The following is a 25,360-nucleotide window of genomic DNA, read 5'->3' as shown; positions in this document are numbered from 1 at the left end:
TTTTATAATGTTTAATGTTTTTAGGCACTCGGATGTAAATAACAGGATGGACTGCACTGTTCATGTAGGCTACAGAACACATTGTTTCGCAAACAAAACACGGGAAAAGCACGCGGTATGTGCAAAATCATATAGAGAAGGACTTATCAAGCAAGAGAGAGTGCAACATTTCGACAAACTAAAGTTAATATGTGTTAAAGGTCCGAACAAGCTAACGTTAGCTTCTCTAACTTAGCCCGTAACGTGAATGAATCCCTCATAAGTCACTTATCGCCACCTGCTACGAGTGTAACGTTAACTTTCGGAAAGATTTACTGAAAATAATCCTCATTACTAATGGACAGACTGACAGCCTGTCTGGAACGCGCAAAATTAAAATTTGAATTATTTTGATATAGCTCTTCCATCCCTGTGAGGTCCACTCCACGGTTGTGGATTTTAGCATGCAGAAAGCAGAGCATGTGAGTGCATGTCCCTCTTGCCGAGGCTGCTCTTTTAGTTTTTAACTTCATTCAAGTGCCCTTGGGCTGCACACTGGACTCTCCAAGGGTGCGAATTCAAATACGGTAAATTATAGATAGGCCTTTGTACCCTGGTGGTGAAGGTTGGAGGATGTGAAATGAATTAGATGTGCAGCATTGCAGGAGTCTATTTAAAACCATTACAGATACTCCATTTACATCAGGACAGTAGATAACCTTGTCTAAATATGGCATACTGGGTCAAAATAAAATGAAAATCTTTTCAGTAAATCTAATATAACTGTGAGATTTTTCTTCTTATTTCTGAAATAATCTTTGATGGGATCCAAGATCACAATAATTCAAAAGTCATAGTACAGCATATATTTATTTATTCATTTATATTTGTGCATTAATTCATGATCTGTAATACGAGGCAGTAACCTGTTAAGTAAACAGTGAGGAGGATAGATGAAATAAGATACTAAAAAAAGAATGTACTGATGCTGTGCAAACTGTAATAATACCTTGTTCTCCTTTTCATTCTTCATTATGAATACAACTGAGAGTAGGATGAAACATACATGATTACTGTAACAAGACTTTACAGTACATTTATGATATGCAGTGTTTACTTTGAACTTGTCGAGTGTTGGTGTGACCAAATTCATCACGTTTATTAAAAAAAACACCCTTTAACATGTAACTTCTCTCATACATGCGCAATGCAAAACCTGACTAAAAAGTTTGAAAAGTTCTAAATATTTGCATAGTAAACTTTATTAAAGATATTAGGTTGCATGATGGTAATGACATCTCTTAAAATGCTAAATCTAACGGAGTAAGGCAGAATGAAAGGTCTGAATAGCAAAGGGTCTCAGTAATTGCTCCTTCATATGATTCAGCAGAGAGGAGAGGAGAGCAGAGCAGCGATAAACTACAGGAGCATTTACGCACTTGACAGAGTGTGAATCACTGTGAATGACAACGTTGGACCTCTTATTCTCCTAAAAGAGACAATCATCCCTGAGACCCAGAATGACACTTGATGTTCGTATCATACATATGCAACGCCCTGCACTGGACCATCACCACAGTTGCTCCTGAGATCGAGCGAATGGTTCAGGTGAACATCATCTTTCTCTTTGATTTCATGTGATCGTCACATTTGAATGCTGAGTTTGAATGCCGTTATAATCTGCTTCCTTCGTATCCGGTTTCCTCGTTCATTTCTTCCTCACACATTTTACGCATGTATACCATTTCCTCGTCCTCTTCCTCAATCTCATTTACTCTGTCACTCTCTGTTACTTTGTTTTGCTTCTTTGCTGCATGTTCGCCATCGTCCTGTTCTTCGGATTCTCTAGCTTCCTCTGACAGGGAGTAAATCGCTCCTGGGTTGTTTGGCCCTTTGCAGTTCATTTGATGGCTAAGAGTCTTGTTTGGGACAGAACCACCCGCTAGGCCACTACAGTCGCCAGGGTTCCAGACATTGGGTGCGCCTCCCTGGATCATAGAGTTGGTGACACTCTTCAGTCTCATTTTGCCCTTCAGTTGACTTCCAGCTGAAGCAGAATTGCTCTTCAAAGGGTTATCAGGATGCACTATGCTTGAGGCTTTTGCGCTCCCTTTTGAGGTCAACGTGCCAATTTTAGTGCCCTTCATCATTCCCATCACCTCATACCGGAAGCTTGAGATGTCCTGTTTAAGTTCCTATTAATGATATTATTCACACATTGCTCAGTAAAACATGATGTACATTTATATCACATAGTACAAAAACAAAAAAATCAATAAGATCAATTTAAATGAAAAAAAAGAAAAAAAAATTTTTTTTAATAAGTTAATCTGACCTGTTTTTTAAAGATTGAATTTTTTGAAATTGAGATGGCCCAGTTGTGGCATTCTGTGGTAAAATATTTTCATAATATAATTTTGGAAAATTTATTACATTGCCAAGATTTACAAGTCTCATATTAAAGCACTCTACAGTCTCTTTTATTATGTCATATAATGAATTTTTTTTTTTCATAATAAAATTCATAAGTAAATATCCATTTGGATGTATAAATACATTTACTAATAAATGTACTTTTTATTTACTACTTTTACAACTAAACTATTACAAATAAAACATGTTAATTGAAATAAAGCTGAAATAATAAACTGATAAAATTAAAAATATTAGAAGTGATGTAAAAGAAGCAAAACTTATTAAATAAATTGAATTAAACAATTAGAAAAGGCAACAATTGAAAACTAAAACTAAGTTAAAAACTAAAATTACTAAAACCCAAATAAATTAGTTTAATGGAAATATTTAAAAAAATTATAATTAAAATGACGAAAGCACAAAACTTAAACGAAAAAGAAAATGTAAAAATAAAATTGAATAAAAAATATGATTAAGTACTATAATAGTGAGTAAGTACCACTAAATTAATAACAGCAATACCTGAACACGGTTTGTTTTGTGAAATTGGTTTGGCTGATCATTGTTCTTTACTTATTACATCATTAAAAACAACCATACACAATTTACCTTAAAGTTCTCCTCCGTTAGTCCCTCTTCTTTTTTGGCATCCCTGATCATTGCTGCCACATACCGCTTAACCAGGTTTCTAAGTACCTCCTAAAAAAAAAATGAGGTTATAGTCTTTCAGAGGAGTCAAAGTGTATTTGAAAGTGAGATTAATCTCTCAATTCAAAAGTTGATTGACACCGTGTGAAATGCAATGGTGGCTGGCTGTAACCTTTCATCTGGTGCATTTAACGATCAGTTGCTTTGAGAGAGACACCATTACCTGGTACTGGCGGTTTGTGCGGACATTTTCAGCAGCTCGAATCTGAAAAAAAAAGAGAATAAATCAATTGTATTGATTTTCATAACACCTATACTTTACTATACTACAAGTGAAAATCTCAGTAGCTCCAATGATTATGTTCACATAATCATTTCGTTTCTTCAAATATTGGATTTTTAATATTGAGCATTTATTCGTCATACACTTTAAAAAATGCTGGGTTGGTTTAAACCAACCCAGCATTTTTAGAGTGTACACCGCAATCATATGACTTAAGAAGACTTGTGCTAGTTCTATAGACTAGTTTAATGGTGCTTTTTGGTCCTTTATAAATCTTGACAATTTCAATTACCATCTACTTTTTGTCTGGTATCGAGCAGCTTGAACATTCTAATTTTGTTCCGTGGAGGAACAAAACATTTAAACAACATCAGGGACATAATGTATGGACTAACCCATTTTTCAAATAAATTATTAATAGAAAAAGAGAGCAAATAGTTCATTACCCCAAGTGATCCAAGAGTCTCTGTTCTTTTTTTGTGATTAGCTTTGAAGCAGTTGCTCTTGATCCATCTGATGAGGTACCACGTTGATTTTGGACTTGGGATGATGTTGAAGGGAGGAGGCAGTGTTCCGCCCTCTTCGAAGTAGCTCATCCAAAGTTTAGTTCTGGCAAACTTCCACTCAATATCAGCATGGTCCTGTGGAGCAACCAAAGACATGCCAATCAAACAATAAACTGAAAGGTATAATATTTGTACTTTCAAAAATCTCACACCAAAGGGTCATAAAATGAATGAAAGCAAAAAAAAAGTGATTACAAAATATATAGTATAGATAAATGTTAAATATATAAGTAAATACATTTTGATACAGAATTTTTTATGCACCCAAAAGACTCATAATTTGTAATACTTACAGCAATATGTTGGTAGGAATTATTCATCATAGCAATAAGCATATTGAGAAGCACCACCAGAGAGATTATGTTGTAGGTACCAAACATTGTGGCTCCAACAAACTCTGTGAACTCGTGTTTGGGGACAACATTGGTCACATGCAGTTGAACAAGACCAAATATGGACCAGAACAATGACTGCAGTGTCTCAAACATGCTGTAAAAAATCAAAGAACATGACATCACTAATTATTGCAAATCAAGTAAAATGAAGGTTAAATCTATCCACAAGTTTCCTACGGCCCATGAGGCTGGCCCGTAAGCCCAAAAGTGGGCGCGTCTTCCGGTTCGAAGTAAACAAAGGGCGACTTGACATGCTTGACACTTGTTCATTCAACAGTTGACAGTCATTCAAGTTATAGCGATCCAAACTAGCTAACGATGTGGGAACGCAACCTCAACCAAATTCAAAAGGGTGAAATAACAGTACCTTTACCCTCCGCAGTAGTTGGTTGAGAGTATTATAATAACATTATTAATAATCAATACTCATCAAGGCATGGTGACAGACAGTTGTGTGAGCTGACAAACAATTCAAATAAAAAATACACACTTAGTCATTGTGCTTTGAAGTTTATTCAAAATTATAAATGAATTTGCTACTTGAATACATTAACTGGCACATTTGGTATTCTGTCAACACAGGCTTTGATCCTGAGTTTAGGTGTAACATCAGTAGCGAACAGCCAAACACATGCTGATAGAGTTTATAGAATATTAAGAATCTAAACTAATGTACACAGGAAGATTCGTCGTCTTTTGGGAGTTGATGGAAACTACAGTCGTTGGCAGGATCACTCTGATTTCGTTTTCGGCTTATGTTCAAAACAATCACGTTTAAGCCACTGAATTGGTTTAGTCCGGCTATACATACAACCGCGAACAGCACATGTTGTCCCTGAGCTCCATAACGACATCTCTCATAAAGATTTGCGTCTTTAAATAGTAAAATAATTCTCCGAAAAACAGCTAGCCTCTTCGCTAACTAACACACAAAATACCATTGGAATGCTACTTCCGCCGCCTTACCGGAAGTTTCACCCACTTTATTTTTTACAGGAGCGCCCCTCGGAAACTTGTGGATAGATCTGAGAAAACTACAGTTCCTCACGTGGTGAATGCATTGTTCTGTTCTGGGCAGCGGATACCCTTGCATGTGATGTTTTTCCCCGTGTCTTGTAGAGTATCATAATAGAAATACAGTTGATTGAGTCCATTTGCAAAGGCGAGCAGCACCAGGCAGTAAATGAAGAGAAATTTGAGGATGTCCAGAAGCATTCGGCCAAGGGAGATTTGTAGAGGGCCCAGGTGGGAGTTGGCTGTGAAAAGTGAAATCAGTCGTAGGGAGCTAAATATATTAGCAATGGCGAACAAGGCCTCGCCCACCAAGGTAGGGTGCCACATCTCCCAACGTTCCCGGGGCTCGTTGCCAGAGTCCTGCAGAAAGATAAATTTTGTAAATTACAGTATGTCATCGTATTCAACCTCTGGTCATATTTTGTTCTTGCTTCCAAATAAGAATAGACTAACACATTGTCCTAACTATGCATAACCCAAAATGTTTTCCAGCAACAAGTAATTCACAATGAAAGGCGAAATGTGTTGAAGGCTAAACAAAAACATTTTTTTAGGTTTAATATGCAGTTATGTGGACAATGATTTTGATTTTTTATTTATATTATTTATTTAGCATATATACTTAATAGGGCAGTATATTCTGTGTTCTTTGAAACACAACATTAACCTGAAGTTAAACCTGCCTCCAGGAAGGTCTCAATTTAGTCCTGGAGAATATGTACTCTTCTAAGCCTTTTTAAAAGCAGATTTCTCTTAATCTCTTTTAAAAGGCCATTTTAGTCTAGGCTTAATCTCGGTCTGGGAAACCGCCCCAATAGGGTTTATTTTATATAGGAATAAAACATTCGTTACCCTAACATAAGCGACAATCTTCAATGAGATAGTGGCCAGATACAGAGAATTCATGACAAAGTCCATGAGGTTCCACCAGTCATGTATGTAATCCTGAAAGCCACCGTCCCACATTTGTTTGATTTCGGCCCACACAAAGCCTGTAAAGCATAAGACATGAAAAAAATGAATCTACAACTGAAAATCAAAATCCGACTGGTCAAATCAGAAAAAAATGTCCAGCTCTAAAAACACATTACCTAAAACCCAGGGTAGAATCATCCATTCCACAGTGGTAACGGTGGGCTTTGGGGCCCGCTTAGTGGGATTCGTAGTGTCATTTGTACTGGTATTCCTGTTGTGATCCACATGTTGGGAGGCCAACAGCAGGAGAAAGAGGAAGGTCAGATAAGAAGCAGTGTGGCATATAAACTTGATGAAGGGTTTTCGGATGAACAGGCCGTAGTGGCTCTTGGGGGCGATCAGGTAGAACAGTGAAAAGAAGGGGAAGAGGAATCCGATGAATATACAGGTGACAGACTTGCTGGCCCAGTGGCGGCGTCTCCAGCCTGGGAACTCATCGTACCAGCGAGTTGCGAGCAGCTGCTGACAGTTTGGCTGTGCTACAAACTAACCACAGAGTAATGAAAAGAGATGAAATTGACTAATTAAATAAATAAACTTTCTTAACCCTTATGCTGCATTAGGGACATTTTTGGTCTTTTGCAGTTTAATTTCTTTGACCATTTTGGCTGTTTTAATGCAAATGGTATGAAATTTGGCAAAATTGTGACTTTTTGGATACATGTAAAAAATGTGATCCCATTTTGCAAAATATGTATAACACACACTGTGTAGATCAAATAGTAACACTCAGCACCATAAAGACCAAAAATGGCCCATTGAAACCCATTAAAACGTTGTTTAAATCTGAGGCTGTCAGTAATACATGAAACATGATTTTTGCACAAACATCCTTTCATTTTGAAGCAAAAGCATTATATTTGCATTATATAGTGTATTCCACCAGATGACGTCACTACATATTTATTCCCTATGGGTGGAAATGCACCTTATTTTAGGCAATAGGCAATGTTTAATAGGTGGCCATTTTTGGTCTCTAACGCGCTAAGTGGGATTTTTTGCAAAGTGGGACTGTGATAATCCAAATCTAAAGTTTTCTCTTTGTATTTAGTTTATTGAAAATAATTGAATTTTTGTGTTTTTTCCTCTTATACAAATCGATGGTTTCGCAAACAAAACTGGTAATTAAAGGGTTAAAATCCTGAAATTGAATACATTTTTGGTAGTTATGATGAGGACTGATGCTGGTTAAAAGATTTAACTTGGTAAAAGTGGAAAATAATAATAATATATAATATTTTAGGCAATGTTTAATATGTGGCCATTTTTGGTCCTTAATGCACTCAACGGTGTTAAAAATCTAATGCAGCACAAGGGTTAAAGGAGTAAATTCACTGTTAACCACAAATAAATCAAGACATCCAGTACATACTGTAATGTATAGAGTATTTTGCCTGAACTGTAATTTAACAATTTGCTTGCATTTTCTGTAATGTGCAGTGAAACAAAAATCATTTTCTAACGTCTCTCGTGCATGGAGACTGTCAAATGCTCTCTGCGGGAGACCACAAATAACGGAGCCATGTCCTAATGAGAAACAAGTGCCATTTGAAAAAGAGCAAACACAAAAGGCACAAAAAGGCTTTTTGTCTTTTTTTTCAGGCTGCTCTCTCTGGTTCTCATCATATCTGTTTTAAATCCCTATATCTTTTCTGAAAACCATCTGGGCCACATATGGAACGCAGCAAGCCAAACACTGACTCATGTGTGAATTAAACATAGATATATGAGATTTCTTTTTGTGATGTCAATGTTACATAACTCTTACTTATTCCCAAATCCTGTGTGTTAAATAATAATAATAATAATATATTAAATTAATTAAATAAAAAACAAGATTATTTATATATTTTATATTTTTTTTAAACACAAAAAAACTGTTTTTTTATTACTATTTATGTTATCAATAATTAATAAATAAACAGTGCAGTATTATCTAATATCTCTTTTTTGGTTCTGACTGTAATTCCATGTAAGACAAACAATGAAAAAGAATGGTTAAGCCTAGCTTGTTGTCAACTGTTTGTGATGTAGAAGATCTTCCTGAGGAATTTCAATGATAAAGCAAAAGAAAAGTAATATTCTGCTGTGCCTCTGTTAAATTACATACAGATGCTACATGAATAAAGGGCAACATCTCCCACACTTCTCCATTTTCAGTCATGTTTAAGCAAGCACAGATAGTACTGTACACAAGCATGACAAAGTAGCTTGCCAGATGACATATATCACACATAGAAAAAATGTCCTTCAACCTTTTAAACAGAAAGAGCTTGTAATGTTTCATCTGGACAGAGGGGGGCAACATAGATCCATATCATGCTGCAGCCACCCTGCAAAATCCCTCTGGGGTGGGCAACTCTGGCCCTTAAGATCCACTTTCCAGCAGAGGCTGAATCAGATATCGCACCCCTAAACCCTCAATCACTATTCCCTATGTTAGTCTATTAACACAGTTCACTTGAAGAAGTGAATGAAAGCGAGTGAGCGAATTCGGACAGCTGTTGAATTACATCGGCTGTACACTAGTTATTGCGGTTCACATGTCATGTGCACATAATGGTAGTAGTTTATTACGTCCACTATGGTTTTGGACACCACTAGAAATGACTGTCCCTTCAAATAATGCCCTATTTGAGGGTGTGTTTTTTCTTTTTTTTTTGCTGCGTTCACTTGCTATGGAAAGTAGGACATTTTCCACTTGTGAACTGGTATTTACCAGTGTGTTGCTTTCAAGTGCTTTTGTTGTTGTAATGTGGTAAAAAGATGGAGATCCAGACCTGTTATTTAGCTAAAACTATTTTATATTGCTTAAGTCATCTGCAACAACAAGAAAATGATTTATCAAAACTCAAAAGGTAAATAATATGCTATATATTTTCTAGATCATGAATAGTATATATTTTTACCATTCACGACTCTTGCGGTGCTCTCCGCCATTTTGAAAGGTTCAAAGGTTCTCATCTCGGCAACTCGTCCATCAAAATACTCTACGAGTTGCCCAGTGGAAAATACCACATGAGGGGGTGTTCATGTGCATTTTCCATGTCGGCTTTTGGTATTTACCATAATTACCATAGTACATGAACGCAGCATTAGGCTATGTTTACACGGAAACGATTCTGAAGAGAAAACGCAAAAGTGGCGTTGCGTCAACTTTTTTCATTCTGTGTTTAGACGAGCGTTTTGTGTGGGAAATCCGTGTGCAAATGGAGACGCAAAAGTGTGTGGAATTCAATGTAGTATGCACTTCAGGCGGCTAGGAGTGCATACTACAACAACACCAAGTCAACTTTCACCGTCAAACAGACTTTTGCGTTTTTACCGTTTACACGAGAACGCAGCGGTGGAGTGTTTTTAAGATTTCCACTCTGGAGGGTGGTTTCACTTTTTGCGTTTTTGAGGCTCAAAAAACGCCATTGCCCTGTAAACGAAAGGCACATCCGATAAGTCCATCCTTAGTTCCAGTCCTAATCCAACACACCTGTACAACCTCATTAAGGTCTTCATGATTACTAAAAAAGCTACAGGCAGGTGAGTCTGTTTGATCGGGGTTGCAGACAAATTCTACAGGGAAGTAGATCTTGAGGGCCAAACTTAACCTATTATCTTGTGGTGAGATTATCTTGAGCTTTAAAGACCCAAATTTTCCAATTAGATTTAAGCACACCACCACCTGAAATGATCCACAATGTGTAAAATCCAACACATTGCTAAATCAACAAGGCAGCCATCCAAATATACAGTAATCCCAAACTACTGACACAAACAGCTGAACACCTGTGAACTTTTGCAATATGCTGAGTGTTGTTCCCGCTTCTGCTAATGATCTAGCAGCATTTAAGTATTGCTTTCAAAGTTCTTGTTGTCACAGAACCATTACTGACATTTGGAGAGCAAATATCTCACCTCTTTCTGATGGTACTTGATTGCCAGTTTCAGCCTGGCGAGATCATTACTCCCTTCCTCTTCTAGGAAATTGATATCATCCTTGTAGTTCAGAATCAACTCAAGCTCTCTGGAGCTGCGCGTCTGGTCAAGCATATCTTTGGCAAACTGCTTGCACTGCTGGGAAAGCTCTTCGTACTCTGACTTGAATTCATTCTCCACCTTGCTGAGCTCCTGGAGCTCCCAGCTAAGCTGAAAGGCAGTCAGGAAGGGGTCCTCGCTGGATAGGGCGACGAGCGAAGGACTGGCCAGAGCCCGGTAGATGTTGAGACGGGATCTGGAATGTCGCAGGCTGTCCACGTCTGAGCCGGACACGCATTCTATGCAGTTGCAACGCACCTGGTGGGGCTGGGGAACGGACACCCCCTTTTGAACCAGCATCTTGATGATCTCATAGTTGTTGGTGTGTGCGGCCAAAATAATGGGCGTTATGTCAGGGGTAAAATCTGAGAATTGTTTATCCAACAAGATAGGAGGCACCTAGAACAAAAGCAGAAACCAGGGCTGGTAAACAGGAAGTCCACTACAAAAAAGAAATAAATCAGATAGCAAGCCTCCAATCAAATAGCTTTGCTGCCATATTGAATGTTATGATTTTTCTCTACAAGTGTTCTTGTTCCTCTGTCTTATAATGTCTTTGATGTAATTTGCTTTGAATAAAAGTGCTACATTAAATGCTAAATTTGTACACTAACATTCAGACGTTTGGGTGAGTATCATTCACGAATGTTACTCCATGTTGTAGAACCAATCCGTTTTCTTGTCGCTATAAAATGATATGTTTTAAAGCTTGGGAGACGCATGCACAGATAATGACACGAGTGGAGAGCACTCAGCAATCAACGATAAGAGGTGTATATATTCAGCAGTCTCACCAAGATGTCAACCAACTGACGCTTTTGACCATACGTCAACATCCAACGTTTTAGGGTACACTTTAACGTCAGTTAGATGACGCTATCTAATCCTAACCCTACCCCAGACCTAAACCTTGTAATCTAACTGACGTTAAAGGGTACCCTAAAACGTCGGATGTTGTTGACGTATGGTCAAAAGCGTCAGTTAGTTGACGTCTTGGGATGAGACTGTCACCTCAATTCGTTGACAGTTAGCAGCATCCCTCCACCACCCTTCTCCACACTTGTAGTCCTAACCATTTACATATGGGAAGGGGAGTACTCTGGGTTTGGCCCGAACTCCGAGCTTGGAGCCCTCCCCCTGGACAGTACACCAAATACGCATTAAACTTCACTCCCTCTAATAGTAACTATCTTTGGATACATTTGTATGTAACTCGTGAAACAAACAATTTGTAAGGAAAAGTCTAAATGTAAATGGAATCAATATAAGATGCCTAATATTAAAGGTGAACAAGAAACAGTGAGTGCTCTTTGCCATCGCCGCTATCCAAATATTGCATGATTCAATTATTCTGTGCTATCCCACAAAAAACCTAACCAGCTAAAATGACCAATTCCCCTTGTTTTTCCGTGACATGGCGCAAGATGATCAATTTGCTACACTTTGTGGCGATAAAGTCATTAGCAAGGGTCGTCATAGCGCGACCCTTAAGATAATGCAAGCCATCTTCATGCAAAAACTAGAAAATAACTACTAATATTATTAAAAGGAACATTCCAAGGGAGGACCCTTCAATGACGCCACAGTAGGAGAAACATCAAATCGTTTCGGTTTGGAAATTCTAATGTCAATTTGTCAGTGATTGCGCCTTACCTGCATGCCCCCGCTGGACTTTTTATGATTCAAAAGCAACTCCACAGCCCCCACCACCTCCTTTCGTATGGCGTGTAAGAGCGCATCTCCCACATACACGCCAAAGCTGAGCAGCAACTCGACGATGTCCAGATTCTCATTCTCGATGGCAATTAACAGAGCCGTCCGCCCCAGAGGGTCGATGCAGTTGATGTTGATTTTGAAGTAGATCTCGGCTTCTATCAGCGATTGTTTGACGCTGGCGTAGTCACCTTTCTCCACAGCGCACAGGTAGGCCTTCTCCAGCGGTGACAGCTCCGACTCAGCTCGAACTATCTGCAGCGGGATCCGGTCTCTGAAGCCCAAGGGGTCCGTTCTGCGTAAGTAGAGCTGTGACATTGCTGCAATGCCTTCATGTGAGACGACTGGGCATGGAGAGAGATGGAAACACAGAGAGCCAGTACAGACAATGAAGAGATTCTGGTAAATGAGGGTAGGAATCATGCATTACACAGGAAATGGCTTTAAGCATTGTAAACCATCATCTCCACACCCAAAAACCCATTAGCATGACACTCAGCCCTCATTTGCTTGGTTTTCAGTTGACTCTGAGGTTATTAAATTTAGGTGTTTTGTTGAAGGCCACAGTGAAAACCTCAGAAGCTTCTAATGGGACAACATTATCCAAACTGTATACCAGGCATCTAAAATTTAAATGTTGTGATCAGTTTTTCTTTCCCTCAACATGCAAATGATCTCTGGAAATGCCCTCTAAAGTGGTCATTTGGATTACAATCGAGGGTGCTCAAGCTTAATATATTTTCACGTTTTATTATACAACATAAAAAAAACAATACATCAGTAATAGCGTAAAAAGTATCTACTTACTTCAACAGCCTCACTGAGTTTATAATCATGCTCTTGCAAACTTTTTTAACTTTTCTGCCAAAAAAAAGAAGACTGAAACAGTTGTCAGAAGCTTAGTGATAGGGATGCTGAAGTCATATCAAAGTGGTGTAGTTCATTTACACTCACCTAAAGGATTATTAGGAACACCATACTAATACTGTGTTTGACCCCCTTTCGCGGCCTTCAGAACTGCCTTAATTCCATGTGGCATTGATTCAATAAGGTGCTGTAAGCATTCTTTAGAATTGTTGGCCCATATATGATGGAGTTGATGGAGATTTGTGGGATGCAAATCCAGGGCACGAAGCTCCCGTTCCACCACATCCCAAAGATGCTCTATTGGGTTGAGATCTGGTGACTGTGGGGGCCATTTTAGTACAGTGAACTCATTGCCATGTTCAAGAAACCAAATTGAAATGATTCGAGCTTTGTGACATCAGAGGATGGGTACATGGTGGCCATAAAGGGATGGAGATGGTCAGAACCAATGCTCAGGTAGACAGTGGCATTTAAACAATGCCCAATTGGCACTAATGGGCTTAAAGTGTGCCAAGAAAATATCCCCCACACCATTACACCACCACCACCAGCCTGCACAGAGGGAACAAGGCATGATGGATCCATGTTCTCATTGGGTTTACGCCAAATTCTGCCTCTACCATCTGAATGTCTCAACAAAAATCAAGACTCATCAGACCAGGCAACATTTTTCCAGTCTTCAACTGTCCAATTTTGGTGAGCTCTTGCAAATTGTAGCCTCTTTTTCCTATTTGTAGTGGAGATGAGTGGTACCCAGTGGGGTCTTCTGCTGTTGTAGCCCATCCGCCTCAAGGTTGTGCGTGTTGTGGCTTCACAGCGAGTGGTTATTTCAGTCAAAGCTGCTTTTCTATCAGCTTGAATCAGTCGGCCCATTCTCCTCTGACCTCTAGCACCAACAAGGCATTTTCGCCCACAGGACTGCCGCATACTGGATGTTTTTCCCTTTTCACACCATTCTTTGTATACCCTAGAAATGGTTAATGCGTGAAAAAACCCAGTAACTGAGCAGATTGTGAAATGCTCAGACCGGCCCGTCTGGCACCAACAACCATGCCACGCTCAAAATTGCTTGAATCACCTTTCTTTCCCATTCTGACATTCAGTTTGGAGTTCAGGAGATTGTCTTGACCAGGACCACACCCCTAAATGCATTGAAGCAGCTGCCATGTGATTGGTTGATTAGATAATTGCATTAATGAGAAATTGAACAGGTGTTCCTAATAATCCTTTAGGTGAGTTTATTTCCTACATCTGGTGACTGTATTAGGCTTCAAAATGTATAAAAGATGTGTTAATTTGTGAAGATTATCCTGATGAACAAAGCATATAAGAATCAAACAGTTGTCGGTCACAGTGCAAATAATCCAAAATCCAATAAAAAATCATGTTGGATTTGTGTTCAGGAAACCAGGAAGATGCTCACTTCTGGGTTGGCCTATAGATATGCCGTTGCTGCAGTACTCTATAGACAACCTGAATCAAATATGTGTAGCAGCTGAAATTTTCATTTACGTGTTTTTTGGATATGAGCTGGATATTTGTTATAGGTTCATGTCATCAGGGGTCTCCAGATGATGCTGTGGTTTTATGCAAGTGCTTTCTCTTGTGTGCTTCATGAACATGCTGTTAAAACATTTTGGTTCTCAGCAGACTTAACAGTTACTATTCAATGACCTCATGGTGTTTTAATGGCCCAAAAATTCAGTAGATTAAGTTAAATGAACATTTATGCTTGTGTATCTCCTAGAGATGTCTATTGTTAATATAAGTATTAACACATATTTAGGAGATGTTAAATGTTCATAAAGTGGTTTCTTGTCCTGTGTGTGATGAGGGCAAAATGAAATGAATCTCTTTTACCACACAGTAAACGTATGAAAATGCTCTCTTGTAAACTGTCGTTTGGATTAATGAAGAGAAAACACTGGTCACCCAAGTCATTATTTGTATCTGATAATCTGCAAATATGTCATCTGGATATGTGGCTCCAGTCTGATTGACAAGATATAAATAACCTGTACATAGTGATGGCCAGTTCTTTGTGTGGTTTGAAAAATAGTCTACTGATAAAACATTATGGTCCCCAACACACTTCTTGGCTTCTCAGTGTGTCTTGTTCAAACATGTGAGGACCTTTCATATTGTTACAAATTTGTAAAGCTTATAATAAACTAACGTGCTATTGTTACTATTTTTAAGTTACAGTTGCATGCTGTAAACCCTAAACCTGTCATTAATACAAGTAATTATGATGTTTTGAGTAGTGTTCCCTCTGGTGAACTTGTGTCGAATTTTGCCTGTTATTTCCTTTCATAAAAATGTTTATATTCTAAAAAAGGTGCAGTTGCACTGAAGTAGTGAGGAGAATTCTGAATTTAATAACTGACCCAGATGACACTCATAATTCCCTTTTAAGCCAACCGTTTGCTATTGTTTTAATGGTTTGATTTAAATTAATTGGTTCAGTCCACACTTTGAGAAGACTATGTTAACTTGATACAAGAGAAAGACATGCATTTCTTGGTCCACTTCAACCAAAGTGTTTAAAGGCTTTTTTGACAACGTAGCAATTCGTAGATTTGAATTATGAGATTTTTTTAAATCTATTTATGAACCTTTATGGTGAAGAGGCTACTTATGAGGGCATTTTCAGACGCAGAAGTGGTTGGCGAACACAGAGAGATCAGTCCGCAGTGCGCTCTTTAGTCGCCACTAATGATTGTTGTCTCAAAATATAGTGAACTGCTCACCTCAGCAGCATTCTGGCCATAGATGCTTGTTTTTGCCGCGTTTCGAGTTAGCAAAACGTCCAAAAATATAGGCTACTACACGCGCACCTAATGCCCAAATGTGATGCACGTGCACGATGCCACACACAGGTAGGCAGATGGATTAATCCAATTGACTTCAGGCGGTGCTGTAGGCTAGTTTATGTTAAGCATTCAATTACTAGATTTAATGCGTTATGTATGTTTAAATACCACAATAATTCATAACTGTGTGGAGCGCGTTTTTAAAACAGAACTCGTTGTTATAGGCTACCTACTTTAGGAATCCTACACCCTCGTGTTGTTCTAAACATGAGTTATTTTTCTGTTACACAAAATGAGATGTATTGGCTACTCCATCTCTATTTACTTTCATTGAATGGGAGAAACAAAACCTTTTGTGTTTAACGAAAGAAATTCAGGTTTCGAACAACATGGGTGCAAGCAAAGAACTGAATTCGCATTTTTAAGTGAACTACACTTATGAAATAACAGAACATGACCTCACCTGTTGGTTTTTGGATGTTGCACTGACTCGTGACTGATTCGTCTAACTAACATACAACAGGTGCCCAGCGCGAGGAAAACCCGTCACACTCCAAGCGCCTCCACTGAGGAAAAGCGCCAAAATGCGCATCGGTAGGAACAGAAAGCGGTACAATTATATCCATTTGTAAAGGCAGCAAGGCTCATGATCCTCTCATTTCGCATTCAAGATGGAGATAATCTGCAGAGTTTCCCAAAGCAAAACATTTTTGTTATGTCCAGAAAGTGCACGTGTGAGATCTTTGATTATTTGCCATCTTGCACATTCTCTTTTCCAGGTTTCATCGCAGTTTGCTGTGACGCGTTCTCATCTTTCGGTAATAGTTATTTTGCTGATTGAGACTTGGAGCTTAAAGAGCTAGATGTCCTGTGACTGTCTGCATTCTCTCTCTCTCTCTCTCTCTCTCTCTCTCTCTCTCTCTCTCTCTCTCTCTCTCTCTCTCTCTCTCTCTCTCTCTCTCTCTAGTGTGCTTGTAGGCTATTCATGGTTCACCACTCGACGTCTGGTCACAGTCTGTCAAGGTGTTTCAAGTATTTTATTTCATTGATTATCATTACAATCTATTGTGTTTGTGTGTGTGTGTGTGTGTGTGTGTGTGTGTGTGTGTGTGTGTGTGTGTGTGTGTGTGTGTGTGTGTGTGTGTGTGTGTGTGAGATAAAACGCTTTTTGACTTTCTCAGTTTGTGTAAATCTGCTTAGGGTTTAGAGTATTTAATTTTTTCCCACATTTCTAACACAATAATATGGTTTTATTAGGCTACAGTGTAGGGCATACCTTTTTTAATTTAACCTGAAAGAATGGAAGTGAAATTTGACAACATGCCCCATTGGTGGGGTACATTGTAACATTATACCAGATGAGTGCTTAAAATGCTATCTGATCTAATAAAAAATATACAAGTCAAACCAAAATATTTTCCTAATAAAATACAATTATTAACTTTTCATATAAAATAATGGAGTTTTTTAATTATTAAAAATGTATGAATTTTTGAGTTTGACAACAAACACACCTGAAAACACAACATAGTTCAAAACAAAATAAGAATTAATAATTTCTGAACATTGACTCTCAGTCTTTGTTTACAAGTTTCTAATTTTTTCTCAATAGATTTCATTAAAAGTATGGAATATAATAGCATATTTCTAATAAGTCACATTGTAACGCAGTGTTACAACATGCCCCAAGCATACAACTGGGGTTTAAACCCTGCTAGTGTCTTCTGCTAGTGAAGCATTAAAGAACTATATCAACTGTTAAACAACAGATTGGAGATTAAAATAATATCAGATTTGTGTAATTTTGATGTGTGATAGACTACTTTAGTGATGGGGAACAGTCTTTGCTTGTTTTTCTATATGATTGACTCCCAATTTGAATAACCATTTAGTTTTTCATGCTATAAATAAATCTTGCCAAGTTTTGTCTTTGTAGCCAGAATATAAAGTGCCATCCCCAAGGAAAAAGAAAAAAAAAACTTTTCATGTGTTTTGTTAATAGGCTATTAATCATTACAATATCAAGAGCAAATAATTGGCAACAAGGTGTTTTTTTGGCATAACACTGGAGCGATATCCTTTAATGAGTTCCTGTTTTTTTTATTTGATAATTAAATATAATTAATGTAGTCTATCAACATTAAGCAGTTGTTGTGTATGCCATGTATGCCACCTTTGAGCAGCATTAAACAGTCTACAAGTAAACATAAATGCCATGATGCAGATGCTGTGTCACCGACCTTTGCAGTGTAATGACACAATATACCCCCAAAAATGTAAAAATAACAACAAATGCTGAGTCAAAGCAACAAAATCAATCATTTAAAAGCTACCAGTATTTAGGCTTTACAACATTAAAATGTACAATATTTTAAATGGATGAAGTTTTAAAATTATTCATATAGTTAACCATTACTCTAATTTTGTATAATTACTTCTATTATTTAATAAATATTAATGAAATAATAATAATGTCTGTGATGTTTTTTCCTAAACATTTTCAAAAATTTGCTCAAAATGTATTGTTATTTATTTCAGGCAAGTTTTGAAATAGCCTATAGAATTTACATTGAGGTGAAAATATTTCAGAGTAAATCGAGACACTGTCCTTCTGAATATCATTTGTTTTGGCTCAACAGCAACCAGACATTCTGAGATCTACCATCAGTGATTTATCATAATGCCAAGTAGAACAGATAAACTTTTTGGACAGTAAAACCTGTAAGCGTTTGTGCCATTTATGTACACTTGCATCAAAGTAGTACAAATGAAATGTGTCCAGTCAGTGAGATGATTTTTGTCTCTTCTGAGCCTTTCTGCTCTTGATCAAACCAGTGAAGCTGAGTCATTGATATGGGTTTGAAGCATTAGGTGTGAAGAAGATAACTCTAAAATCCTTCTCGCAATTTGTCAGATTAACGGGTTCAAACATCACAGAGCAAGACTAGCAGCAGCCAAAGACATCTCTCTGGGAGAATTGTGTCATCTTGGGGATCTGAAGGAAATACAAATCAAAGATCTGGAGCCATAAAGCAAATTTCATATAATTTCTCAACAGCTATTGCAAAATGTTCACCACCTGTTATGTTTAAACTCCTCTGGAAAAAACTCTTCAGCCCAAACTGAAAATCTGTTTCTGTTGATCATTTTTCCTTTTTAATATTTCTGTTTCACAGATAAATCATTTTAAATTTAAATAAAAGATAGTATTAATTTAAATTGGTCTATTTTTTTTAACTTGACTGTCAAATCTACCTTAGCAACAACAAACGCAGTTCAATCAATTGGTTTCAATTCAATCCTTTGAACCAGCATGGGCACGGGAGGTGGGTGTGCTAACAAGGATGCAGTGCAATTTTAGCAACTTTCACACCACTTTAGTATCTTTTTTTTTCTTTAAAAAAGTGACTAGCGACCAAACTAGTGACTTTTTAACTTGTAGCTAGTCAGTCTCCTCTGTAGTCTGTATCATATTGTTTCCGTTGTCTGACAGAAAATATGTAAATGAGTACAGCTTCGTCGTTATTACTTTCCTACAAAAAAAATAGTTGTCAACACCGCAAGGACACTAAAGCCCACAGTCAGTTGCAAGCGCGCCTCTTGTGGCTTGGAGGGTAAGCACAGCTCTTTACTAGCTGGCCTTCATTACAGAGGCACATATAAGCGAAAATAGCAGCAAACAAATCCTAAATAATTAATTAAATTAAAAACGTGCACCAAATAAGTTAAACAAATCAAAAGTTTTTAGTATTTATTACGTTACAGCCAATGGAGCCAAGCCAAAGAACAAACCTGTGTTTTCCCAGTTAAGAAATAGTTAATCGATTTTCCCTCCAGGGGTCCTGGAGACTCTCTATCCTATTTCAAAATTTCCTCTGGCTATAATTGTTTAGAATAACTCAGGGTGAATAAATCATATAATTTCTGTACTGTGCTACCCCTGTAGATGCCTTGCTTTGGGAAAATACGGCAGTGTGAGGTAGGATGATGGGGAAACAAACAGTTGAATTAGGTTTTTGATGTTTCTATATTCGCCACTTTGTGGATGCTGGGTATACTGCTACCTCCAGGCAACATAAATATCTTGGTATTCACACATCTCAATATAAATGCTTCATGAGCTTATACCTAGGGATGTAAACTTGAGAAAAAGAGGGGGGAAATCAAAATGAGAACAGTGACAAATACTAACTTCTTGGTTTCAATCTTTCCAAACAAATACCAAGATCTTTTGTGTATTCTCACCAAGTTCTTGATTTGGATCATTAAAGCATGAAAGCAGATAATGGTACTCCAAATTATTACAAAATGAGATAATCTTACAGAATGGCAGTATTGATTTGGTGGGCCAGTCGGACACACTAAATGAAATGTATCCTGTTCTTCATTAATGCAGGTCGGAGAGTTTGTCTATTGCCTTGAACAAAGGAAAGGCTTTAGGCCTCTGTATTCATGGCAGCTGTTTTTATGTAAAACCGTATTTCTGTTTGCCACACAAAAACCCGGATAATTAAAATTGATTGGATTTTGCTCTTTAAAAAGCCATGGCCACTGGGCATTGCTTGTTGTAGTGATTAGCATTCTTGGACCCTATTTGTATAGGGACAAGAGATAAAACCGCCACTTGCCACTTATAATGCAGTTTTTATTTTTGTAGTGCATATGCATTGGTACAGATTTTTACTGCTTGAAACTAGTGGCCAAAAAAATCATTCATAATTATATTACAATAAATCATTTGATTGCAAGTTGTGAGCTTGCAATCAAAATTGAATGTTAAGAGATACATGCATGTAAAATAATGTGAATAAAAGGGTATTTTTTATTAATTTGTCTTTGCAGGCTGCATGCAAACACAAACAAATACAGCATGACTATTGTAATCCAATGCAGCAATACAATTGCTTTTTGTGAATCAAAAACATTGCACAAACAGCGTAGTTGAGTTCACGAGTCGCTTTAATACCATTCTCGAAACATCCTTAAAAGGATAGTTCACCCAAAAATTTTATTTCCCCATTTACTCACCCTCAAGTTGTTCCAAACCTGTATGTGTTTCTTTCTTCTGTTGAGCACAAAATAAGACATAATTAAAATGCAAGTGGACTACTAAAATATATGCTACACTAAGTATTTAGTATGACAGTAAAGTGAATATTGACTGATTACTGTTCTGTCTACTAACGTTTGAATAAACATTCTAGACCCGCCTTGGCCATACGCTCATGAGTGAGAACATGGTCCAAAATAGTGGCTCTTATTTCATCAGAAACTCTACAATCTTGGCTTCTTACCTATTCCTCTGTTTTGCCTCCTACCACGCATCTTTACTCCTCTTCTTCCCGGCTGTTGACCCTGTTTCTTTCCTTGTTCTTTCATTGTCAGAGCGTGTAACACTGTGCTCTCTCTGTCTATGATTAATATGCTATGCATAAATTTAGCAATTATATTGTCAAAATATTTCAATTTTTACTCCTTCCCTAATAGTGTTTTTTGAAAGTCACTGATTATTATAAAAAAAGAGAGAGATATTATTATAAATGCCATTTGCATTTTCATTAGCATATGGTTAATACATGCAACATGTCCCTGTAGGGTATGTTCCTCTCTGTGTTAGTCTGTAATTTGTCTGGCTCTTTCAATTTGAATGGATTGTAAGCCTGGCTTTTCTCCTGACTTCACACTGCCGAGCTTGATCTGTCACACAGACGCCACAACAGTGGAAAAACTCTCTTCGAGATCTGAACTGTCATTGCTCAGGGCACCGGCTTGCTTCTTTTGAAAGAACAAATGTGAGAAAGGTTGAAGGTGGACTGTCACTTCAACAATGGAGACTCAAATCGGAAATGTCCAGAACAAAACAAATGAAGAAAATAGGTGGATGGGGGAGGGGGGTATAATACCTCGTGTTACCTAGGCTACTGGTCTCTGGAGATGGTGTGATGAGCGCCCGTCACATTGCAGCCCTGTGAATAAATATGTCATTAGCATGTGGATTGGTTGGGCATTTCAATTGTTTCCCATCAATGACCTCACATTTTGGACACAAATTATTGTTTTAGGATTGAATAGACATGCATAGAAATACATTTATAAATAGATCAGAGTTCAGCATTCCTATTAGCAGTGGTAATTATTCTATATGTACGCTGTCAATGTTGTGTTGTGTTTGACAACACACTGATGGACAGTGTGGACAAATGAAGAATCTGAGAGGGCAATAGTAGCATTGCTGCTGAATGCTGGACAGATTCTTTAGAGGGCTGTTGGCAGCACTGGAGTGGAATAAAACAAAATTACTTTAGGAGCAGCTTGATAGTCTTTGATGGCCTTACCGAGAAGGATGATATTCAGGGTTTCAGGGCTGTTAATGGAAAGGATTTGCAAATCGCACACTATCCAAATTGAGTCACTTTTCAGTTAGGGTGGAAGATGGAGATTTCAATGAAAGGTTTACATCCCTTTAAAAAAGTTGAAAGACTTTGAAATCTTTCTGTGTGTTTGTTTCTTACTCTCTCGTCAAATCCCTAGCAACAGCAAACACAAGCTCAGAGCTCAAAAGGTATAGAAACATTGCAGCTCCAGTCTCCTTTCCACTTGACTCAAGAGACTTGTGTTTGAAATCCTCTCCTCATTTTAACTCCTTCCCTAATAGTGTTTTTTTTTTTTTTTTTTTTTTTAAAGTCACTGATTATTATTTTTTTTTAAAAGAGAGATATTATTATGGGATGGATTTCGGAAATTATGGAGCACCTAAAGGGACATGGTGAAGAAAACATGAGATGTGAGGAAAATTTATTTAGCAAAGCTTTTGCGTACTCTCGCAAATGTTTTGCTTTCCCCCGATTACACTTATTAATTTCTCACACTTAATTTTTTGTTTTGTTGAATTTTTCAGTGAAGATGCCAGACATGCCATATCAAAGTGGTTATTGCATCTCAGTCACTGTTTCCATGTTATACTGCAACGTCTTATATTCATTGTATATTCACAGACTACAAAAGATTTTAGTGCCAAATTGTTTCATTTGTGGACTAAGTCCGTATTTGGGAAACCACCTCCATCTAACTGTCATATTTTGTTTCTTTTAGTCTATGAATCCCAAACGCCTGACAATCAGCCTGGCATTGATGGACGTTAAGGGTTCTTCAAATGATTCAAATTCTGGACTGGTATAATGGCATAGACCACTGCATCATGGTCATGGAGCAGCCCTTGCCTTGCATGGACATGTTTAGTTTCATGGAGCTCCATGGGGGAAAACTCAATGAGGGGACAGCACAACATGTTATGTGGCAGGTCATTCACGCCACTAATGTTTTCTGTGAGTGCAGTGTCTTGGGACATCAAACTGGAGAACCTGCTGGTGAACCATGCAGGACACCATTTTCATGTGATTGACTTTAGCTGGTGCGCACATGAAGAAATCAGCCTTCAAAGTCTTCAGTGGTATATTAACTGCTTAGTTAATTAGCTCACTAAACTCACCCTATATATATATATGGACAATGTCCACAGACGGACAATGTTTTACCTCAGCTGGAACGTCATTAAAAATAAAGTTTATCCATGCAGTCCTATTGGAATCAAGAGGAAGCTTATGCAGCGACTGTCTTCTTCCACAACCAGGCACTGCACAATATTTTGTATTGCTCGGTCGCTCGATCCAGTCTGTCATCACGAGGTAGGCATCTATGTTATTTAGCTATGCGTGGAATGCGCGAATCGGTGGGCGGGGCTAAACCGGCAGTGTTGAAGTAGGCCTTCTGGGGGGGTGGTGTTTTATCCTCTTTGACTTCATAGTTCCCCACTTTTAAAAATGAGTCGTTTGCTTAGACTGGTGTCAATAAATGTTTTTATTGGACTAACAAGGACGTTTTCAGTTCTGAAACTTACAGGATATTCTTATAATATGATGACCTCTTAGATGTCAAAAGCTCAAGGAAAATCTGATTTCTCTGTTCATCACCCCTTTAACAACTAAAATATGTGGAATTATGGGAAGTGCTTTGAACATTAAAAGAACAAAATGTTCAAAACAGCTTCTACAATTGCTACAGTGGGTCTGCAGTGCTAAGTTGAGAACCAGGTGACTAACTCAGATGGCCTTCTAAATAATAGCAAACTACAGCTGAATTAGGCTGTAATTTCAGATAAAGTTCACCAGAGGCCTCGGGACAAAACATTAATGCTATTAGTGTCACATACAAGTATGAACACCCCCTCTCAGCAGGCGTCTCTGAGGGGATTTTACTTAATTAGAGATTGATCCATCACAGACAAGGTCTGGAGAGTGGCTTCAAATTCATATCTAATGACATGCAGAATGGCCAACTGGAAATGTAAATCTATAGTTTACAGAGAAGAAAATAAGAGTAAGACATTTAAGAGATGTGATCAAAAATGGCTTAAAAAGGGTTAAATATACCTGAAATTAGCAGAGACATGTTAGTTTGATGATCAGAGGAAGGTGCGTCAAACTAAATAATGCCAACATTTCTGTGAACGGCACTTTTGCAAGCACTTAATTTGAAGGATAAAAAAAATCCCATTCCCAGAATGAATCCTTTGATACTCCTCTTTATTAAATGAATGGCAAATTCAGGTGTGATGGCAAGATAAGCTTTTGTCATGAGCCAGCGTTATATGAGATACGGAGGTGGTTTTATTTCCAATGTTTGGATTCTCATTGAGCGAGTGGGTGGAGACAGAAGATGAAACATATTTCTCACTGTCTGGAGCTCAAAATGAGACACGAGTGAGCAGCTAATAAAATTTACTCCAAGCACAGCCAGGAGAACAACCAGCTATTGTAATTAGACAATTTTGAATTAAATGCATCTGCAGAATTTTCACTCAAATCGCTAAAAAGCTTGACCATATTTTAAAATTCACCACAGCTTAAGAGGAAATAGCCATTTTGTGAAGAGGGAGAAAACAGAAAATAATGGATTTACTTATATGTTTTAACAAATAAGGGGTCAATTTGCTGGTGACAGATAAGAGGGGAGAATCCTGTAGCTTTTTGAATGGTTCATCTATTCCTGGGATTCAATTCACTTGATTGACAAGGGAAGTCGCAGGTTAAGTCAACAAAACAGTTGGATTTGTTCCATCACAAGGGTCCAGATAATTACTCTGCACCATGAGCAGATTGAATTGGAATAGGGCTGAAAGGCAGAATGTTATCACTATTTAATATATTTCAGTCGAAGAAACAGGGTAAAATAGTGACTTTTTAGAACTTAAGATAGTCTCTCAGTCCTTAGCAAGTGACTATGCACTCAAAATATAAGAAAAGGCCTGTTATTGCAATACACAATGTACAAGAGCCGGGGAAAACAGTGTGTAGCAATGGTTATCAGGCGTTGCTCATTTGTTATTAAAGGGAATAGTTCCCCCAATGAGGATTTTGTCATAATTCTGTCGCACTCATGTAATTCAAAACTGTTATTTCTTTCTGTAGAACACAAAAGTAGATTATGTAGGTCTTTCCATAAACAGCAGCTCACCAACAGATAAAATGGCATAAAATAATCTGTTACATGGAGCCTTTTGATAGTTGTGTGCATGGTCACCAATTTACATATTGATTGAATAGGGCTGTGAATCGACATTTCTTATTAATTTGGTTAGTTTAATTATGTTTGGTCACATCCTTT

General features: G+C 37.8%; 1 protein-coding gene and 1 long non-coding RNA gene across 2 annotated transcripts; one reads left to right on the top strand and one right to left on the bottom strand.

Moving 5' to 3' along the window:
• Positions 1-22: 22 nt before the first annotated feature.
• LOC148969382 (uncharacterized) lies at positions 23-3,950 on the top strand. Its single transcript, XR_016149431.1, has 3 exons — positions 23-115; positions 1,370-1,587; positions 3,813-3,950. It is a non-coding gene; the product is annotated as an uncharacterized LOC148969382 (long non-coding RNA).
• trpc4a (transient receptor potential cation channel, subfamily C, member 4a) lies at positions 1,539-16,610 on the bottom strand. Its single transcript, XM_039667450.2, has 11 exons — positions 16,161-16,610; positions 11,958-12,361; positions 10,185-10,703; positions 6,392-6,761; positions 6,153-6,292; positions 5,335-5,660; positions 4,185-4,380; positions 3,772-3,966; positions 3,266-3,307; positions 3,004-3,093; positions 1,539-2,174 (listed from the first exon to the last, which is right to left on the bottom strand). Exons 2-11 carry the CDS (start codon positions 12,333-12,335, stop codon positions 1,653-1,655), a joined length of 2,778 nt encoding a protein of 925 aa, XP_039523384.2. The 5' UTR covers positions 12,336-12,361; positions 16,161-16,610; the 3' UTR covers positions 1,539-1,652.
• Between the last annotated feature and the right edge of the window lie 8,750 nt (positions 16,611-25,360).

This window comes from Pimephales promelas, chromosome 23 (genome assembly GCF_988280905.1).
Source record: "Pimephales promelas chromosome 23, fPimPro1.hap1.1, whole genome shotgun sequence".
NCBI lineage: Eukaryota > Metazoa > Chordata > Actinopteri > Cypriniformes > Leuciscidae > Pimephales > Pimephales promelas.
Note: the sequence above shows the minus strand (reverse complement) of the source record. Positions and strands in the feature narration are given on the sequence as shown.

Coding starts and splice junctions, on each gene's coding strand:
- trpc4a (XM_039667450.2), bottom strand. CDS start 12,335: ATGTCACAGCTCTACTTACGCAGAACGGACCCCTTGGGCTTCAGAGAC. Junction 6,293..6,391: donor GATTCTACCCTGGGTTTTAG/GTAATGTGTTTT, acceptor TATGCTTTACAG/GCTTTGTGTGGGCCGAAATC. Junction 3,967..4,184: donor ATTCCTACCAACATATTGCT/GTAAGTATTACA, acceptor GTTGCTCCACAG/GACCATGCTGATATTGAGTG.